General features: G+C 41.7%; 1 protein-coding gene across 3 annotated transcripts in view; it reads right to left on the minus strand.

Moving 5' to 3' along the window:
* Positions 1-19,420, minus strand: part of pde4bb (phosphodiesterase 4B, cAMP-specific b) — a 158,009-nt gene that overhangs the window by 77,969 nt on the left and 60,620 nt on the right. Inside the window, exon 1 of one of the 3 annotated variants that reach the window (XM_087240576.1) lies at positions 767-1,204. The exons of the other annotated variants lie outside the window; for them this stretch is intronic. Within the exon in view, the coding sequence (XP_087096702.1) occupies positions 767-972 (206 nt within the window). The 5' untranslated portion in view covers positions 973-1,204. Of the gene's footprint in view, positions 1-766; positions 1,205-19,420 lie in introns of those variants that run through there. 3 annotated transcript variants of the gene reach the window in all.

Below are 19,420 nucleotides of genomic sequence, written 5' to 3' on the forward strand. Positions count from 1 at the left end.
TATTTCTCTCATACTTTGTTATATAGGTTACTTAACTTTAATTCAGAATTTCCTTCTTTTTAGTTGTTTGTAGAGACTATATTCTGTTTTATTTGAAGTGTAAATCTTTTGTTGTTATTGCAATAACAAACATACAATAAATAAATTAATAAAAAATTAATCACGCCATGTGATCGGTCATCATGACTGCAATAAACTATGAGCCCCAGTGTCTCTGCCACCACCTGTGCTTGGCAAATCTTGTTGATTGCCGGTTGCAGCCATAGTTCATGTTGACCGCACCTATTCAATAAAAGAGAACTCCAGGAAGTTTGTACAGCCCACTTGAATGTCAAGTCCCACCCACTTGAAGCTGACCAGCCCATTTGGAGCTGGCTCTGACCTCTGTTCATATCTTTCTCACTCCATGAGGTTAATGTACTTCTTCAGTTAAGATCTACATATTTCCACCCATTTAACCACTGAGTGAAAATTCCATTCAACAGTAAATTAATAGCACACCAACAAGCGGCATAATTTGGTTTAGTCATTAATATCGAGAGACATACAAATACAATGAGAGTAAAGCATTCAAATAAACTACCTATATTTTATGTGGTAGCAATGCAAATAGTGATGCATTGTTTTTCCCAGATTAATTTGTAACATCCAAAATCAGCTATCTATGTGGTAAAATATTGCACGGCTTTTAATTTCAATAAAATCTTTTTGCGAGTCTCAATTAAAGCAAGGTTACAGCGAGATAAATTTGTAAACACAGTCTTACCAGGTATGAGACACAGCCACGGTGAAGCGCCTGCGTTGGCGGACAGTTTTATTCATCACCAGTTTTCTGAACATGCCTGAGGAGGTCTGGCCTGACTTACTTGCACCAGCTGTTAGCTCTTTCACCTCAGACTGGCAGACTGTGTCCAAATCAATCTCCATCCTCTGAGTGACAGGGCTAATGTCAGAATTTTGCTTTAAATCCATGAGGAAGTATCATGCGCAGAGCCTTATATCCAGTAGTTGGATTGTAATAGTGTTTGATGATTTGTTATGGAAGCCAGACTCCCTTTCACATTCATTCTCTGTCACTATTAGTTTACTCCTACCCTTTTCCCTCTATCCCTCTTGCCTAATTGTTAGGCTTCTGCCCAGTAGACCCTCCTTTCCCAAGAGTTCTTCTGGAACATTCTTGCGGTCTTGACATGTCAATCTGCTTGGCCTAGTTTGGATGAAGTGTGAATTTAATACGAACATATGCTAAAAAAAGAAGGGGTGCCAATTGGTAATGGCAATACCAGGTGTCAACAGCACTCTTCTGTTCGCACAGTGTTATTGACAATGTAAAATTAGTAAATTAAGATTATTGGCGTACTAGTCATGTAGATAAAGAAAATGTTTTTTTTTTATCTTTAAATTTACATTGTTGTTTCTACTGTTATTTAAATTAATTTCTTTTTAAATGTAATAAGAATAATATTATTAATTCTTTTGAGTAAAAGAGTTCCTACACTATTTTTAAAGTACTGGATGATAGTATTTAATATAATATTAAAGTATGACCTTTTTTGTGTGAAAAATGATTATTTCATAGGCATTAGGCAATTTTGGAAAATGCTTTAGACCACAGTGCTAAACCAAGTCCCAAGTTCCAAAACACAATATGGCAGTCAGCTGTAGGGGGTGTGTCTAGTAATGAAAGGAAGAATGAAGCGCTAAGTGCACAGGAGTGACATTTACAAATTGACCAAATATAGAGATGGAAGAAATAAAATAAGAGATAAAAATAAAATTGATATAATCTATAAGGTTGATATTGTATATAAAATGTATTATGTATGTCAATATATTATACAGTAATATGATCTGTTAAAAAAAAAAAAAACAATTTGAGAGAAAAAATATTACTAAGGGCACAATCACACTATGCTATCTGAACCATGCACAGGTGTGTTTCCTCAGGCGCGGTTCAGTTGGTCGGCTCTGGCCAGATTGAAAGATTTGTGCCAGAGTATGTTTCACTTGGGCTTTGGCGAGGTACGCTTGAAGTATGAGTGCAAAGTATGCCTGAGCCCGAAACCGAAGATGAGATGTGACTATTAGGGACTGTTTCATTTGGATTCATTAATCATTCTTACTTTTTGATGAAAGCAAACTGTCGCAAACCCCTCGCTGCACGACAGCTGCACTTTCAGCAAACTTCCTAATACCTGCAGCAGGAAGTGGCAGCATGAACTGTTCGGCAAATTATTTGACTGTGTGCTACTGCGTATCAAACAAATAAAATTGTATAACTAAAGAATTCTCCATTGTGCTGAGCAAGAGCACTTCTCTTCTGTTAAACTGAGCAGCGCATCATCATTGACGTAAGCATGCTCCGGCCAGTTATTTTCACACACTTTTATTGTACAGCATACAGTACATGCCATGTCTAAAATGAATGAGGATTAATGAGTTAATTAAATAAACAAACAAATGAACAAACTGAGCAAAAAAGTATAATATGTGGTATGATGTGTATATACACACACACTCACCATACAGACCCTAATAATATAATTTATCCATATTCCTTTTTGAGCCACAATATTATTAATGCAGCTCCATTTACTGATGTACCTTAAGGTAAATATTAAATTGCCACTGCTGTCTATTGAAGGTGTGTGCGTGCTGTCAATGAAGATCAGAGAGGCCAGCAGTGGCGGTTCTAGTTTAAATGACACCCTGGGTGAACCACCCCATACACCCCCACCCCTCTTAATGTCACACAACCAGCGATCGCTCTCCAGAGATCGCTGGTTCTCACACGAACTTCAGGACTACACTTTCGCATTTCCCAGGACTACATTGTCATACATGCACTGCTCCCAGACACCCATGCTCGCACATCTAGCTTGATTGCACTCACCAGCTGCACCTTGTCAGAGAAACGCTAGCCTGATATTCCTTGTTATCCTGTTTAGCCGCCTGCCTTATGACCTATTGCTTGTATATTTACTACGATTCTGGATTTGCCAGCACATACCTGTTTGAACCTGATTTGACCACTGCTTGCCTGACGCTGAATAAACCTGCATATTGGATCTTACCTCCAGTTGTCTTTGTCACTCCATCTCGTCGTTACAGAAGACTCGGCCAAGATGATGGATCCAGCGGGAACCCAGATAATGCGCCTGCGTCAGCGAGCACGGTCCATCGAAGAGTATGTGGAGGACTTTATTAATCTGGCCCACCGTACAACCCCGAGTGAGGTATGCTTGATGATCTTCTTTCACGGAGGACTGTCCGAACCCTTATATTCCCACAAGCCTCTGAACAATCCCCACTGGACGTTAGCTCAATATATTGATCTGGCTCTTCAATTGAGTGGATCCTCCTTCACCATAGGTGAGGCGGAGGAAAATCCAAATCATCTTTTGAGGGGGGGCTGTAGAGAGCAAGACCCGCTGGCGACGGGGCTTGCGACTCAGTTTCCACAGCCAGCTCACAAGATGGCCGCTACCAGTCAGCCAGCTCACAAGATGGCTTCCAGTCCCAAGTCTGTTCCTGCCCCTGAAAGGCCATCTCCAGAGCTGCCAGACCCTCCAGTGTTGCCAGATCCTCCAGTGCTGCCAGACCCTCCAGGGCTGCCAGACCCTCCAGAGCTGCCAGATCCCCCAGTGCTGCCAGATCCTCCAGTGCTGCCAGACCCTCCTGAGCTGCCAGAGCTGCCAGCGCCGCAGCGAGAGCCAACGCCGCAACCAGCGCCTCAGCCAGAGCCGACGCCGCAGCCAGCGCCGCAGCCAGCGCCTCAGCCAGCGCCTCAGCCAGAGCCGACGCCGCAGCCAGCACCTCAGCGAGAGCCGACGCCGTTGCCCGAGTGGCTGCCGTCGCCGCCGCCGCCGCCTGAGTGGCTGCCGCCGCCTGAGCTTCCCGAATGGCCGCCGCCTGAGCTTCCCGAACGGCCGCCACCGCCTGAGCTTCCCGATTGGCCGCCGCCTGAGCTTCCTGAACAGTCACAGCTCCTTGCCTTGCCGGCTCTGGCTGAGGCTCCTCGCCCTGTCGGCACCATCCAGACAGCTCACCCGGCCGGCGTCATCCAGACTCCTCGCCTTGCCGATCCCAGCCCAGCTCCTCGCCCTGCCGGCTCCCTACAAGCCTCCAGCCCTGCCGGCTCCTCGCAGTACTCCAGGTCCTCCATTGTCTCACGATCCAGGTCCACTACAGCTCCACGCTCCAGGCCCTCCATTGTCACACGATCCAGGACCACTGCAGCTCCACTCTCCGGGTCTTCCGCAGCTCCACGCTCCAGGCCCACCTCAGCTCCACGCCCCAGGTATGCCCCAGCTGCCCTCCATCCCTCCCCCTGTTCTGCCTCCCGCCTGAACAGAATTGGAGTGTCTGGAACCCACTCTAGAGGTGGGGCTATGTCACACAACCAGCGATCGCTCCAGAGATCACTGGTTCTCACACTAACTTCAGGACTACACTTTCGCATTTCCCAGGACTACATTTTCATACATGCACTGCTCCCAGACACCCATGCTTACACATCTAGCTTGATTGCACTCACCAGCTGCACCTTGTCAGAGACTGTTATCACACCACTTATAAGCCACTTATGAACCCTTCCAGTTTGCCGAGTCCTGTTTGCTGTAACAGTCACATTACAACACGTTTCTCCCTGTTTTGTTTCTCCGTGTGTAAACCCTAGCCTGGTATTCCTTGTTATCCTGTTTAGCCGCCTGCCTTATGACCTATTGCTTGTATATTGACTACGATTCTGGATTTGCCTGCACATACTTGTTTGAACCTGATTTGACCACTGCTTGCCTGACGCTGAATAAACCTGCATATTGGATCTTACCTCCAGTTGTCTTTGTCACTCCATCTCGTCGTTACACTTAAATTGTCAAGATTAATTTTTTTAATAAATATAATAATTTATTTATATTTATTCTAAATAAATACAATTATTATCAATAGTATTATACAATCTTGCTAGAAAAACTAGCATCTTACTATCTTACTAGAAAAAAATATAACTGGAGTGATATGCTAAGATCACTTAAGAAATATTGTGCTTGAATATTAGTTATGACAATTCTACAGAATACAATAAATATCTGTTTTATTGAATTATCTGTGGTCTTAGACCCGACTCATGGCTGAGAATTAATGTTATGAAGTTTTGAATGGTTCAATGGTTCAATCAGTTCTGTCATTCCGTCAAGTGGTGGCAGAGGAAGGGTGCGACGGGGACCTCATGACCCTGTGCTCTTTGGCATGCGTGAAGTACCCCAAGCATTTACTGGCTTCACCCCATTCAAACTTTTGTTCAGCTGCCAGCCCACGGTCTTGGTCTTAGATCCCACAGCAACAAGTTTCTGGCTGACTGGAAAGGATCCTTCCTGGTCGTAGACTGGGTCAGCTATCATGTTTGTCAGCTGGGACAAAGACAGGAGGAGCAGTTGTATCACGTAGACGTACTAAATGTTTAGTCCCACCACTGGAAAAGCTGGCCACCTTGGTGAATGACATGGAACCCATTATCCATGTTAGTCAGAAACTGTCCTCCTCCAAGAAAACTCCAAACAAAAGGATACCTTCAAGTTCCATTGACACCCAAAGCCAAGAAAAAAGCTCACCACTACTGGGGTTCACTAGCACTACCACAACAGACCAAAATTTAAGCTCTCCAGAAGATCTCCCAGCCCACCACTAAATCTCAGGTATGTGCCATTTACACAGAAACTGCTCATGTTTTGTTGATTTATGAATTTCTCTCATTGAAACAAACTAGTCCCTTGTGACTAGCTTATCTTGTCCTTTATATGAATTTAATTTCCTCACAAATACGCACTGCATCCATAGACTGCATCAGTAAACTGCATTTTTCCCTTTCACACGTCTTTTAAAATAGTTTTGCATCACAAAAACACTCATCTGCAATCCACTTAAAATGGTACTATGACCAAATGCTTTAAAAGAATGTATTTTTTTCACAAAAAATAAATATTTGATGAAAACTTTTTTTTTTTACTGAAATCAACAGAGTATTCAGTATTCTGAGAAGTTGCTTACTTGGCCAGTCACAGCACTGTCTAAAAAAACTTTACCACACCATCAAAATAAAAAAAAACATAAACATAAATGCAAAACAAAAAAATTTATTGTCTGATGACCATATTTGAAAAAACAAATATTGGTTGACCACAACTTTTACTATTTCTGCACTATCCAGTATACACATTTTCTGTATGCACTGAATACCCAGATGTCCAACTAGATTTTCAAGAATCTGCTAAATGTAACTCAAATCGGTACACTGAATTTGAATGACATAGTACCACGCATCTCATATTATATTGCAGCATGGAATATGTACTGTATAGTTTGAATACTATGTATGTGCTCTCTCAGGCATGGATCACTAAAACGTTGTATTTTTGCGCAAACACAGTTAATATATTCACATAGTTGTTAAAATTAATGTATGTTGTGAAGATAATCTGCAGAGACATTTTAGCATTTGTTTGCCATAAAACACTGACCATGTTTAGATAATGTCAAATTTGTTTAGTTTAAAAATAATTACATGGAACTGAAAAGTAATAACATCTGAATACAAAGGGGTAACAGACAGTATTGATTTATCTGTTAAATAGTTTTTTTTTAGTAATCAATTATTGTACAAATATTGCATTTTAGTAATGTTATGTCAAACCGTTGGTATAAACACCTTTTTGTGATTGGAACATGTATTTGAGCAGCTGCATAAAATTAACCCTTGTGGTTTGTTCAAATTTACTATCCTTTTGTTATGTTAGGGATGAAAACATCCTCTGAATTTAAATGCTGTAAAAATGCAACAGATATATATATATATATATATATATATATATATATATATATATATATATATATATATATATATATATATATATATATATTAGGGATGTAACGGTATTGTAAATACCATCATACCGCAATATTAATTTTTTTCGATATTACCGTAGTCGCATGACTCGGTAAAACTATAGGTCTTCTGAGAAAATTTGCTCAGGCGAATGAAGCGAATGGGAGGTACCGGAAACTACAATTCCCATCAGCCCAGGCTTGGCCATAATCCCTTGCGGTCTGTTGTCGCTACAGATCCAGTAATGCGGAAATAGAGTGTGCTGCTAGAAGCAGGGATGAAAAAGAGCTGGGTGTTGTCGCCGCGCGCGTACTGAATAGTGGTGTTGTCGCGCGAGTTCTTATCAGCTGTGTTGTCGCGTGCGTACTGAATAGCGGTGTTGTCGCGCGAGTTCTTATCAGCTGTGTTGTCGCGCGCGTACTGTAAAGCGGGGACGGAGGGTATGTTGCGTCGCGGGGGCACTTTTGATCATTTTGGAAGGGAACTTTCTATCCAAGACTAAAAAGGGCATGTGCACTGCACAGGTTGAGCCCTGTGTGTGCATGTGCCTGCAAGTTGGGGAATAGGACTAATAATCAGTCATGGGGACTGCAGAAACACAGCACACTGTTCAGATTGATGCAGACATGAGATCTCTATCTCACTCATGGTTTGTCCTCTCAAGTGGGGGAAAGACAATAAACAACGTTACCCACTGCTGTCAACCTGGGCCAAGTCATATCTCTCTGTCCCAGAAACCTCAGTCCCAAATGAGAGGGTTTTTTTTTCTGTTGCAGGGGACATTGTAAATACCCAGAGACACCAGCTTTTACCAGATTATATTTATATGATAATTTTCCTTTAAACCCATCTCTATCTAAGTGAGTGAGTGATTAAATGTTGAATGTGATGAGTTTTCAACACTACTAAATTGAAACTTAATTTTTTTACATGGTTTAATATTTTTTTGTTATTAAAATTGAAGTTCCTGTTTCAAAGCTTACAGATAGATAACTAATTTGTATGTCATTGACACTTTTGGCACTTTTTTGGAGTATTTTCATAAGTTTTGTTTTTTCCTGTAAATGATTCAATAAATACCGTACCGTGACATTCATACTGAGGTATTACCGTACCGTGAAATTCTGATACCGTTACATCCCTAATATATATAAAAATATAGGGGGGGGGTCTTTGGGGGCTTAAGGCCCTGATGTATTGTCAAAAGCCCCTGACCATTTGGAATATGTTGCACTTAAAAACATTTGTATAACTATTATTTCGTTATCCAAGTAGTTGAAATTACCACACACATGCCTCTTTCACTAAATAGTCAGCAGTACCTGTTTCTACTGGCAGGTGGGAGTGGAACTGCTGTCTGTTGTAGTGTTCAAAAAATCCTGCCATTGCTTTGTTGTCATTCATATATTCATTATTTTGAGTAGCTGAAGCTGATGAGGTAATAATACTACTGTTTCGCGAAACTGAATAGTTCTAACTACTGATGAAGCTTAATGTTTGTTTTCACAGTATATGTCACATAACCAGCGATTGCTCTCCAGAGATCGCTGGTTCTCTCACGAACACTATGGACAACACTTCCTCCTTTCCCTGGACTACATCTTCATACATGCTCTCCTGTTACACTCACGCCTGTTCACTCATCAAGACTGATTACATTCTCACCAGCTGAACCTTGTCAGAGACTGATACCCACCCTTCATAAGCCACTCATGCACCCATCCAGTTTGCCGAGTCTTGTTACTTATAAGTGACATTACAACGCGTTTCTCCCTGTCTTGTTTATCCGTGTTTAGATCCTAGCCTTGTATTCCCTGTTATCCTGTTTAGCCGCCTGCCTTACGACCTGTTGCCTGTTATGCTGACAACGATTCTGGACTGCCTGAAAATACTCGTTTGCACCTGTTTGATCAAACTCGTTTGCACCGGTTTGAATAAACCTGCATTGTGGATCTTAGCTCTAGTTGTCTCTGTCACTCCCCCCGCCGTTACAGTATAAAATGTGTGTAGTTTTGGTGAAATAAAATAACTGTAGGTAATAAAATGTGCGTCATATCAATATAAATACATGCTAATTATTTCAGAAAAACATAAATTGTACTACAGTAGCTTTCTAGATATGATATAGAGATCTAGACAAATTTATCTGAATATGATATAGCTATCACATCTGTTTCTGTAATAGTTAAAGCACAGTGAGTTCTTGCATCTAGCATGTTATTTTATAGCTATATTCTACTGTAAAATGCTTAGTCAGTTAGCATCAGATTGTAAACAGATTTTATTCCTATGAAAATACCTAAGATGGCTGGAAGAACACATATAGACAATTTATTGTTGCTGGGGGTGTTTAGCAGGGTGAATTAGAACTTCTTTTTTTAGGGGTAGGGGGATGGGGGCCCTTATCCCTTTTGACCCTAGCAATGCCCCTGATCAAAACTACAAAATTGTTTAGAAAAATACATATTAACTCTTTAATTGCCAAGTTCACAAATTATGTCACTGATTTGGTGGGAAAAAAACACTAAATGACATTGTTATTGTGGACTGTATTTTTAACCTTTTATCAAAGTCTTGTACAGTATGTATGTACAATAATTTTGATTATTTGTATTTGTCACTTCCTATCTCTGTTAAAAGCTAACCTTCAGGCCAACTGACTGTCCTCATGGCAACATAATTCATAATTCATAGCGCTGATCTCAAATTGTAACATCTCCGACCTCTGTGGTTCCGATTGCCACCAGAGGTCATCGTCACCAGACTACTAATTCAGTTTTACAACATCTCCCAGCATTCCTCTCGTCTGATTACCCTGGCACCTGAAAGCTATCCTGAAGACTATTTATACTCCATCTCCACAGCAACTCATTGCAAAGTCTTGTTTTTGCCCCTGCATACAATTCTGAGCGTTTCTCTGTGTAACGAGGAGACTGACACGGAGGGATCCATTGTGCAGTATTTATTGCTCAAGCTCTTATTCACACACACAATATGCACTAACGTGCAAACACACAACAACAACAGTCTATGATGAATAAAGACTGGCGATGAATAGACACAGGGAGTATTACCAGGCATAGATCGAGGGCAGGCTGCAAGTATCAAAGTCCGTGAACCAGGCGTGCGTCGTGGGCAGGTAGCGAACATCAGAGTCCGTATAACAAGCGTGGTTCGTGGGCAGGCAGCGAGTATCAGAGTCCGTATACAATGCGTGGGTCGTGGGCAGGCAGAAGGCGAAGCAGAGTCAAGAAACAGGCTGGAGTAATACACAAGGAATCAGGCAGGAATAACGCTCAGAAATGCTGGCCGGGGCTAAACAAGACTTCGCACTGAATAAGCGTTTGGTGCTGGCTTATAAAGGGTACGTGGGTCATTAGCGGGATTCAGTTCAGGTGTGCATGATCAGAGTAAATGGATGATGTATTGCTTAGAAGTCCGGAGATGGTGGCCTCTGCTGGCCAGCGAGGGGAATGACTGGGACCGAGTCAGTGACAGAGTCCCCCCCAACGAACAGCTCCTGAAGTGAGAAGTCTCGACGCCGGGGTCTTCCACGGGGGCGAGGGGCTGGCATATCCGGGTGCTGTAAGTGGAACTCATCCAGTAGTGTTGAATCAAGAATGTCCTTACGGTTGATCCATGATCTTTCCTCCGGACCGTACCCCTCCCAATCGATGAGATACTGAAGTTGACCACCCCGGCGTCTGGATCTCAGGATCTCGTGGATCTGATAGGCTTCCTCTCCGACGATCATGAGAGGCGGGGGACCCTGTTCACCGGCTGCCACCTCCCTATCCGCCTCGACTGGACCAACAGCAGGCTTGAGCAGGGAAACATGGAAGGTAGGAAAAATGCGATAATGGTTAGGGAGTGTCAGTCGAAAGGAAACAGGTGAAATCTGACGTTCGATTTGGAACAGACCCACGTATCTGGGACTGAGCTTTTTACAGGGGAGTCTCAAGCGAAGGTCTCTTGCGGATAGCCATACCCACTGTCCTGGGGAATACGTGGGACCAAGACGACGGTGACGGTCGGCTTGTTCCTTAAACCTTCGGATGGCGTGTGACAAATGAGTGTGAGCTGCGTTCCAGACCTGCTCACTCCTCTTGAACCACGTGTCGACTGCGGGAAGGTCAGTGGTCTCACCGGACCAGGGAAACAGCAGAGGTTGGAAACCTAATACACATTGGAAAGGGGTCAGACCTGTAGCTGCCTTTCTCAAGAAGTTCTGTGCGTATTCCGCCCACATTAGGAACTTGTTCCAGTCAGATTGGTTGGAGTGACAGTAAGTGCGGAGAAAGCGCCCGATCTCCTGATTAGGGCGTTCTGTCTGTCCGTTAGACTGAGGGTGATAGCCGGAAGTTAAACTGATGTTAATCTGGAGGTTCTGGAAAAAAGCAGACCACAATCGGGATGTAAACTGGGGAGCTCGGTCTGAGACGATGTCTTCGGGAAGACCATAATAGCGGAATACATATTCACATAGAAGCTCTGCGGTTTCTAAGGCTGTGGGTAGCTTGGGTATAGCAATGAGTCGACAGGCTTTGAAGAAGCGGTCCACAACCGTGAGAATAGTGGTTCTTCCTTGTGACAGGGGCAAATCCGTGATGAAGTCTATGGCTATGTGAGACCAGGGTCGACGGGGAATCTCTAAAGGTTGTAGTAAACCAGCTGGACGATGACGGGAGTGTTTAGCCATTTGGCAGGGAGAACATTTATTCAGAAAGTTAATCACATCCTTATTCATGGAGGACCATAAGTAACGAGACTGAATCAGTTGAGCCGTAGCAGTGCTGCCTGGATGACCGGAGCTGGGGTGACTGTTTACTTCAGCGATCAATTTCTCACGGAGCATGGGGGGCACATATATTTTGTTCTCGGGACATGCCTGCGGAATAGGATTTTGTTCTGAAGCCTGCGTGATCTCATGTTTGATGTCCCATCTAATGGGTGCAATAATCAATGGGTTTCTCAGGATGGGTTCTATCTCCTCTAGCGAAGTTTCCTCGTCAGAGATACGAGAGAGAGCGTCTGCCTTAATGTTCTTGGAGCCTGGGATGCACGTGACTTGAAAATCAAATCGAGTGAAGAACAACGCCCATCTGGCTTGTCTGGGATTCAGGCGTTTACATGATCGAATATACTCCAAGTTCTTGTGATCTGTGATGACGGTGAACGGGTGTTTTGCTCCCTCAAGCAAATGTCTCCATTCCTCGAGTGCAGCCTTCATGGCGAGGAGTTCGCGATTTCCCACATCATATTTTCTCTCAGCAGGGTTCAGCTTACGGGAATAGAATGCACAGGGATGGAGCTTATTCGTAGTCGGGGATCTTTGGGACAGGATGGCTCCGATACCGGAATTAGAAGCATCAATCTCCACAATAAAGGGTCGTGTGGGGTCTGGATGACACAGAATGGGTGCCTCCGTGAAACAGGTTTTGAGTTGGTTGAGTGCCCGAATGGCTTCCGAGTTCCATTTTAAGCGGGCATTATTGGCTTTTACCATCGCGGTGAGAGGGGCAGCTACTGAACTGAAGTTTCTGATGACCTGTCTGTAGAAGTTGGCAAAAACTTCCAGGAAACGTTGTAATTGTCAGATGGTTTCAGGTTGTGGCCAGTGAGTGACAGCGTCAACTTTCTGCTGGTCCATAGCAACTCCCTCGTGACTGATGATGTAACCCAGAAATGAGATACATGTCTGATGAAACTCACACTTGGATACCTTGGCATATAATTGATTCTGGATGAGGCGTTGTAGCACTGCTCTGACATGTTGAATGTGTTCTGGTAGGGAATCGGAGTAAATCAGGATGTCGTCAATGTATACAATGACCCACTTATTGAGCATGTCTCGAAATATCTCATTGATAAAGGCCTGGAACACGGAAGGACTGTTAGCTAGGCCGAAGGGCATAACAAGATATTCGTAGTGCCCGTTGATGGTAGAGAACCCGGTCTTCCACTCGTCTCCTTGGCGAATACGGACAAGGTTGCAAGCACTACGGAGATCCAATTTGGTGAAATATTGGGCTGAGCGGAGCTGTTCAAGTGCTGCTGGAACTAGAGGAAGGGGATAGCGGTATTTAATGGTTATTTCATTCAGACCTCTATAATCAATACAAGGGTGCAAACTGCCGTCCTTCTTCTTGACAAAGAAGAACCCAGCTGAAGCAGGTGACGTAGAAGGTCTTATAAATCCCTTCTCCAGTTCTTCAGAGATGTAAGAGTTCATGGCTTCGGTTTCAGGTTGAGAGAGAGGGAATATGCGATCACGAGGGGGCGTGGTGCCGGGCAATAGTTTAATGGCACAGTCATACTCACGATGAGGTGGGAGTCTGGTTGCTTTTCTCTTGTTAGAGGCTTCAAGTAAATCGTGATACATTCTGGGAACTTGACAGGGTTCAGAATCCTCCATACTAGAGATAACGTTAATCTGGATGGGAGAAACGGAGTATAGACACTGGGTAAGACACCTCTCGCTCCATTTTACAATCTCACCCGTTTTCCAGGAGACTTGGGGATCATGACGTTGTAACTAGGGGAGTCCGAGAATCACATTGTGTCGGGGAGAGTCGATAACGAGGAGGGAGATTTCTTCCACATGGAGAGAGCCTGTGCGAAGACATAACGGCAAAGTTCGGTACTTTATGTGTCCTTTCCCCAGGGGGCGCCCATCTATAGCAGTGATGGCTAGAGAGGAAGTACAGGAAGTTAGAGGGATGGAGTGAGCAGCAGCAAACTTGCAGTCAATAAAGTTACCAGTGGCTCCTGAATCGACCATAGCCAAAGTCGAAATCTCAACCTCCTTATACTTCAAACAAACAGGTACACTCATGGTGTCATTAGTGGTCGTGAAAACGGTGGTTGCACTCACCGGAAGTGCCTTAGGTGGAGGTTTATTGGGACATAAGTTCTTCATGTGACCTGAAAGTCCGCAATACAGGCATAGTTGGTTCCGTCTCCTCCGTTCACGTTCTTCGGGGGTCAGACGAGTTCTACCCAACTGCATGGGCTCCGTGGGAGTTTCAGGGGGAATACAGGACTGGGAATAGCAGAGCATATGGGGTTACGAGTGCGAAGCAAGGTGTCTAACCTGATTGACAGTTCGATGAGCTGATCCAGAGTCTTCCCCTCATCCCGACATGCCATCTCCTTTTGCAATTCTGGTCTTAGAGCTTTTCGGTAGAGTGTAGTGAGTGGATTATCAGCCCATTCTGTTTGTGAAGCCAGCGTGCGGAAGTGCAGATCTATTATGCAGTATTTTATATATATATTTATATATGTATGTATGTATGTGTGTGTATATAAACTTTCAACAGAAGAAAAAATATTATCAGGATTACCTTGCTCTGTTAAACATTATTTGAGGATTATTTAAAAAAGAAAAAAAAAATTCAAAAGGGGGGCTAATAATTCTGACTTTAAGTGTGTGTGTGTGTGTGTGTGTGTGTGCATACTATGTACTATAATATATACATATATATATATATATATATATATATATATATATATATATATATATATATATATATATATATATATATATTATGTATATGTATATAGATATATATACATTAAATTTTATTGTCATTACACATGTACAAGGCAACAAAATACAGTTTAGGTCTAACCAGGCGTGCAATAGCAGCAAGTGCAGGATACAGGTACAAATTATAAAGTGCAGATATAGATTAACTATGGTGATATTTACAGATGGATGTACCATGAACATTATATACAGTTTGTATTAGCTATGAACAGAGATTAACAATAAATAAAAATATGTACAGGTTGCGCATAATAATTAGAAGTGTGCAGATAGATAAACAAATACAAATGTATATGCACAGTGGGTGCATACATAATTACAAATGTTCATGTGCAGTGGTTATGTACAGTTCAAATAAACAAATCAGTGCAATGTAGTGCAATAAATTTGGGCAATTTTTAAATGTGCAAATGTTAAATAGTGCAGTGATTATAAGGAGTATACATTGAGGAGATGGAGGGTGTATTAGGAGGCCAAAAGAGTGCTGGTTTTTGTCCGGGGGAGCCTAAAGCACCTGCCGAAAGGCAGAAGATAAAACAGTCTGTGAGCAGGGTGAGAGGAGTCCTTAAGAATACTGTGTGTTTGGCGCAGACAGTGTTTCTTTTGGATGTCCAATTACGGCTGGCATTGTGGTCCCTGTGATGAGTTGGACAGTTTTCACCGCCCGCTGCAGTGCCTTACGCTCAGCAACAGAGCAGCTTCTATACCAGACTGTAACGCAGTGACAGCTGTTTCTTCTTAAGTTGCTTTAAGAAAAATAGGTGCTGGTGAGCTTTCTTGACCAGGCTGGAGGTATTGGTGGTCCAGGGAAGGTCCTTTGAGCTGTGGGTCCCCAGAAATTTGAAAGATGAGACAGGCTCAACGGCCATCCCATTGTATGGATGGTATAATGTGAGCCTGTTTGTCCCTTCCTGAAGTCCACAATGAGCTCCTTGGTCTTGGTGGTGTTAAGGAGCAGATTATTGTCTGTGCACCTAGTGGCCAGATGCTGTATCCCCTCCCTGTAGGCAGTCTCATCATTGTTGCTGATTAGACCAACCCCTGTGGTGTCATCTGCAAATTTGATGATGGTGTTTGATCTGTTAACAGGCCTACAGTCAATGGTAAAAAGGGTGTAGAGGAAGGGGCTCAGCACACAGCCCTGTGGCACACCAGTGTTGAGTTTGGCGGTAGTGGAGCAGATGTGGCCTGATCGAACATTCTGAGGTCTGTTAGTCAGAAAGTCCATAACCCAGTTGCTGAGAGACGAGTTGATATCCAGGTCTCTAAGTTTGATAATTAACTTAGAGGGTATGACAGTGTTAAATGCTGAGCTGAAGTCAACAAACAGCATTTGTGCATAAGTGTTTTTATTGTCCAGGTGTGTGAGTACAGAGTGCAGTGCTATGGAGACTACATTTTCTTTGCTCCTGTTGCTCCGGTATGGAAACTGATGTGGGTTAGTGTGGATGGCAGAGAGTCTTTCAGATGTGCTAGGACCAACTGTTCGAAGCACTTCATGATGATGGTGTGAGTGCTACAGGGCGGTAGTCATTCAGACATGTTGGGCTAGAGTGTTTCAGCACTGGCACAATAGAGGTGGTTTTAAAGCATGTTGGCACAGCTGCTAGGTTAAGAAACAGGTTGAAAATGTCTATGAATACCCCAGTGAGCTGTTCTGCACATGCTTTGAGGATGCGCCCAGGAATACCATCTGGTCCAGCAGCCTACGCACATTGATCAGACTCTGCCGCGTAGACTTCTGAGGAGGTGAGTGTGATAGGTAAGTGGTCGGTTGAGGAAATGATCCTGGTGATAGATTCTTTATTGTCTCTTTCAAAGCGGGCAAAAAAGTAATTTAGCTCGTTCAGGAAGGAGACATTTGTGGGTGTGGACTGGATGGGTTTATAGTTGCTGATGGACTGGATGCCCTGCCACATGTGCCAAGGATCAGAGTTGGAAAAGTGCTCAGTAAGGTTTGACTTGTAACAGTGCTTGGCCTTTTTGATGCCACTCTTCAGATTGGCACTGGAAGTGCTGTAGGCCTGTGCATCCCCTGATCTGAAGGCAGTTTTGTGTGCTTTCAGCAGGACGTGCACCTCCTTGTTCATTCATGGCTTTTGATTTGGGAATGTGGTGATCTGCTTCTGTGTTGTAATGTTGGTATTTCAGGACAGAGGAAGTGTAAGGGCATACTCAGACTATGCTATCCCAAATGTGCCCAGGCCTGTTTCCTGGATCGTTAGAGAAGTGTGAGTGCTCTGAATCGGGCTCAGGCACGGTTCACTTGGCCGGACCTGGCTCAGTTGGAAGAGGCTGGCCTGAGCGCGGTTCACTTGGGCTTTGGCACGGTGCGCTTGTAGTGTGAGTGCAAGCGTGCCAGAGCTTGAAACTAAAGACGTTATGTCATTTGCTGCAACACTTCAAAACAGGAAAAGGTCATGTTATGTCACTTTTTGCGACGCTTCAAACTCTCAAAGCAAACGGAAAAGGACGAGTGACGCATTTTCTGCGACTATTTCAAACAACCATGGCGTGGAAAGGATCCTTTTGGTCAACAGAAGGGGTGCAGTGATTGTTGGACGTTTGGGCTGACGAGAGTATTCAAGAACAGCTGGACAAAACAAACAAGAACTCTATAATATTTCTGAAAATTAAGGATCTTCTTTTTGTCTGTGGTTACAAAGAACCACCGAACAATGCCGGGAAAAATCAAAAAACTACTTAAAAGTACTTAAAAGTGCGGGACGCACTCCATAGATCTGGCAGCTCTGCTGACGAAAAATAAAAATTTAAATGGTATGACACTGTCGACAACATTATCGGCAGCAAATCAGTCGAACGTGTTGGAGTCTCATCCACAAAGTGCGGGTGGTTCTACGCCATCTGAGATGGAGGACACAGGATCAGAGAAATCCCAGAGTGGTAAGTAACGTTGCTTCAGCATATGCATGTCCCATTCGTAAATTACATGTTTTCTTACAAATATAACATGTTTTATTACAAATGGGAAAAAGCAAAATAAGGCATGTTTGTTTACTGTAAATTATTAAAATGTTTATATTTGTGTTTTCTTTTCCTTTTATTTGACAGTTATATCCCCTAATTCAGACTCACCTAGCACCTCAAACAATGGTGTTGAGATGCTGGACACAACACCTTCCAGGGAACAAAGGAAGAGAAGGGTGGAGGCAAATGACATGATGGCTGTATTTGTAAACCAGCAGAAACTGCATCATGACGAATTCATGGAGGGGGAACATCTGCGTTACCCACAAGAAAAAGAAATGCGGTAACACATTATAATAACTACACACTGAGTCATTTTTTTTTAAGAATTAGCATCTAGTGAATTCATTATTTGTTAAGCATTAACTCTACATTAATAAACATTAGTAAGAAGTTTATAACTGCAGCTACAAATGCTCTATTCTTGACGTATAGGCACCTATATAATGTGTTTAATAATTGTATTTTCATATTTAATGATTTATATTTCATTACTAAATTACGTACTGCATTTTTTACAAACCAGTTGTATTTAAGAGAAGTTAAGGTTTTTTAGGATAATTCAGAATCAGTTTGTAAATTATGATATATTAATAGACTATTGAAATTAACGTTTATATATCTTATTATTCAGGCATATACTAATAGTTAACTAATATGTTAATAAATGCTTTATTAACTCAACTTCATGCAGTTTTGTGAACTAATCTAAAGTGAGGACTATTCATGCTTTATAAATTCCTTATAAATGACTATTAAAGGCTCAGAATCAAATGAACAATAATCTTTGCAATCTTTTCTAAAAAGTAAAATTGCTGTTAAGTTTAAACATTACTGAATAACATGAGTGTCAATACAACATAAAACTGGATAAAACAACAACAACAACAACAATATAATAGTTTAACAATACAATAAGATGCAATGTTTAAACTCTACAGTGATTTTATTTTAGATTAGGTCGCAAATATTCATTTTTAATTTGAAGTACAGTTTCATTTGTGTATCTTTAAATGAATAGGAATAAATAATGTCATTTTTCCTGTTTAGAATTTAACTGAGCCTTTATTTGTCGTTTATACAGGATTTATAAAGCATAAATTGTCCTCACTTTAGATTAGGTCACAAAACTAGATGAAGTTGAGTTAATAAAGCATTTATTAATATACATAGTAACCATTAATATATGCCTGAATAATAAGACATATAAACATTGATTTCAATAGTTTATTAATCTTTTACTAACTCATTCTGAATGATCCTAAAAACCCTCAACTACTCCTAAATACAAATGGTTTGTAAATAATGCAATACTTAATTTAGTAAGGAAAAATAAATAATTAACTAAGGATGAAAGTACAATTATTAAACACATTTTATAGATCCTTATAAGTCAAGAATAGAGAATTTGTCGCTGCAGTTATAAACTGCTTACTAATGCTTATTAATGTAGAGTTAATGCTTAATAGATAATGAATTCACTATTTGCTAATGCTTAATAAATTATTTGTAGTGTGTAGTTATTATATAGTGTTAGCAGAAATGCTTTATAATTGGATGAGGACTCAAGCTCATATGGAGGAGCGTAGACTTTTTTATACATATATATTAGTGCTGTCGATAAAAAAAAACTAATTAATCGCACTTTTTAAAAAAATTAATCGCGATTAATCGCATTTAAAAGACTGAAACTTGTAATTTTGGCTATTCGAATGTAAATTTAATGTAAACGCTAGACAAATACTATTTAAATTCAAAATATAATTCATTATTTGAAATTTTGTTTAACTTGTAACACAGATTTCTTCATGTAAACAGCATACCCACAATAAACCATCAAGATCCTGGCTTGACAGCCATATTTATTACAGAAACAAAAACACAGGCATGTTAATGCCATTTGAATTTCAAAACAATCAATGCCAACATTGATTTCCAAGTTGGATTCTAAGTGGACTGCAAAAAAATGCTATTAAAAGTTTATAAAAGTATTACAGATA

Source organism: Danio rerio, chromosome 2, assembly GCF_052040795.2.
Source record: "Danio rerio strain M-AB ecotype USA chromosome 2, GRCz13ab, whole genome shotgun sequence".
Taxonomy (NCBI): domain Eukaryota; kingdom Metazoa; phylum Chordata; class Actinopteri; order Cypriniformes; family Danionidae; genus Danio; species Danio rerio.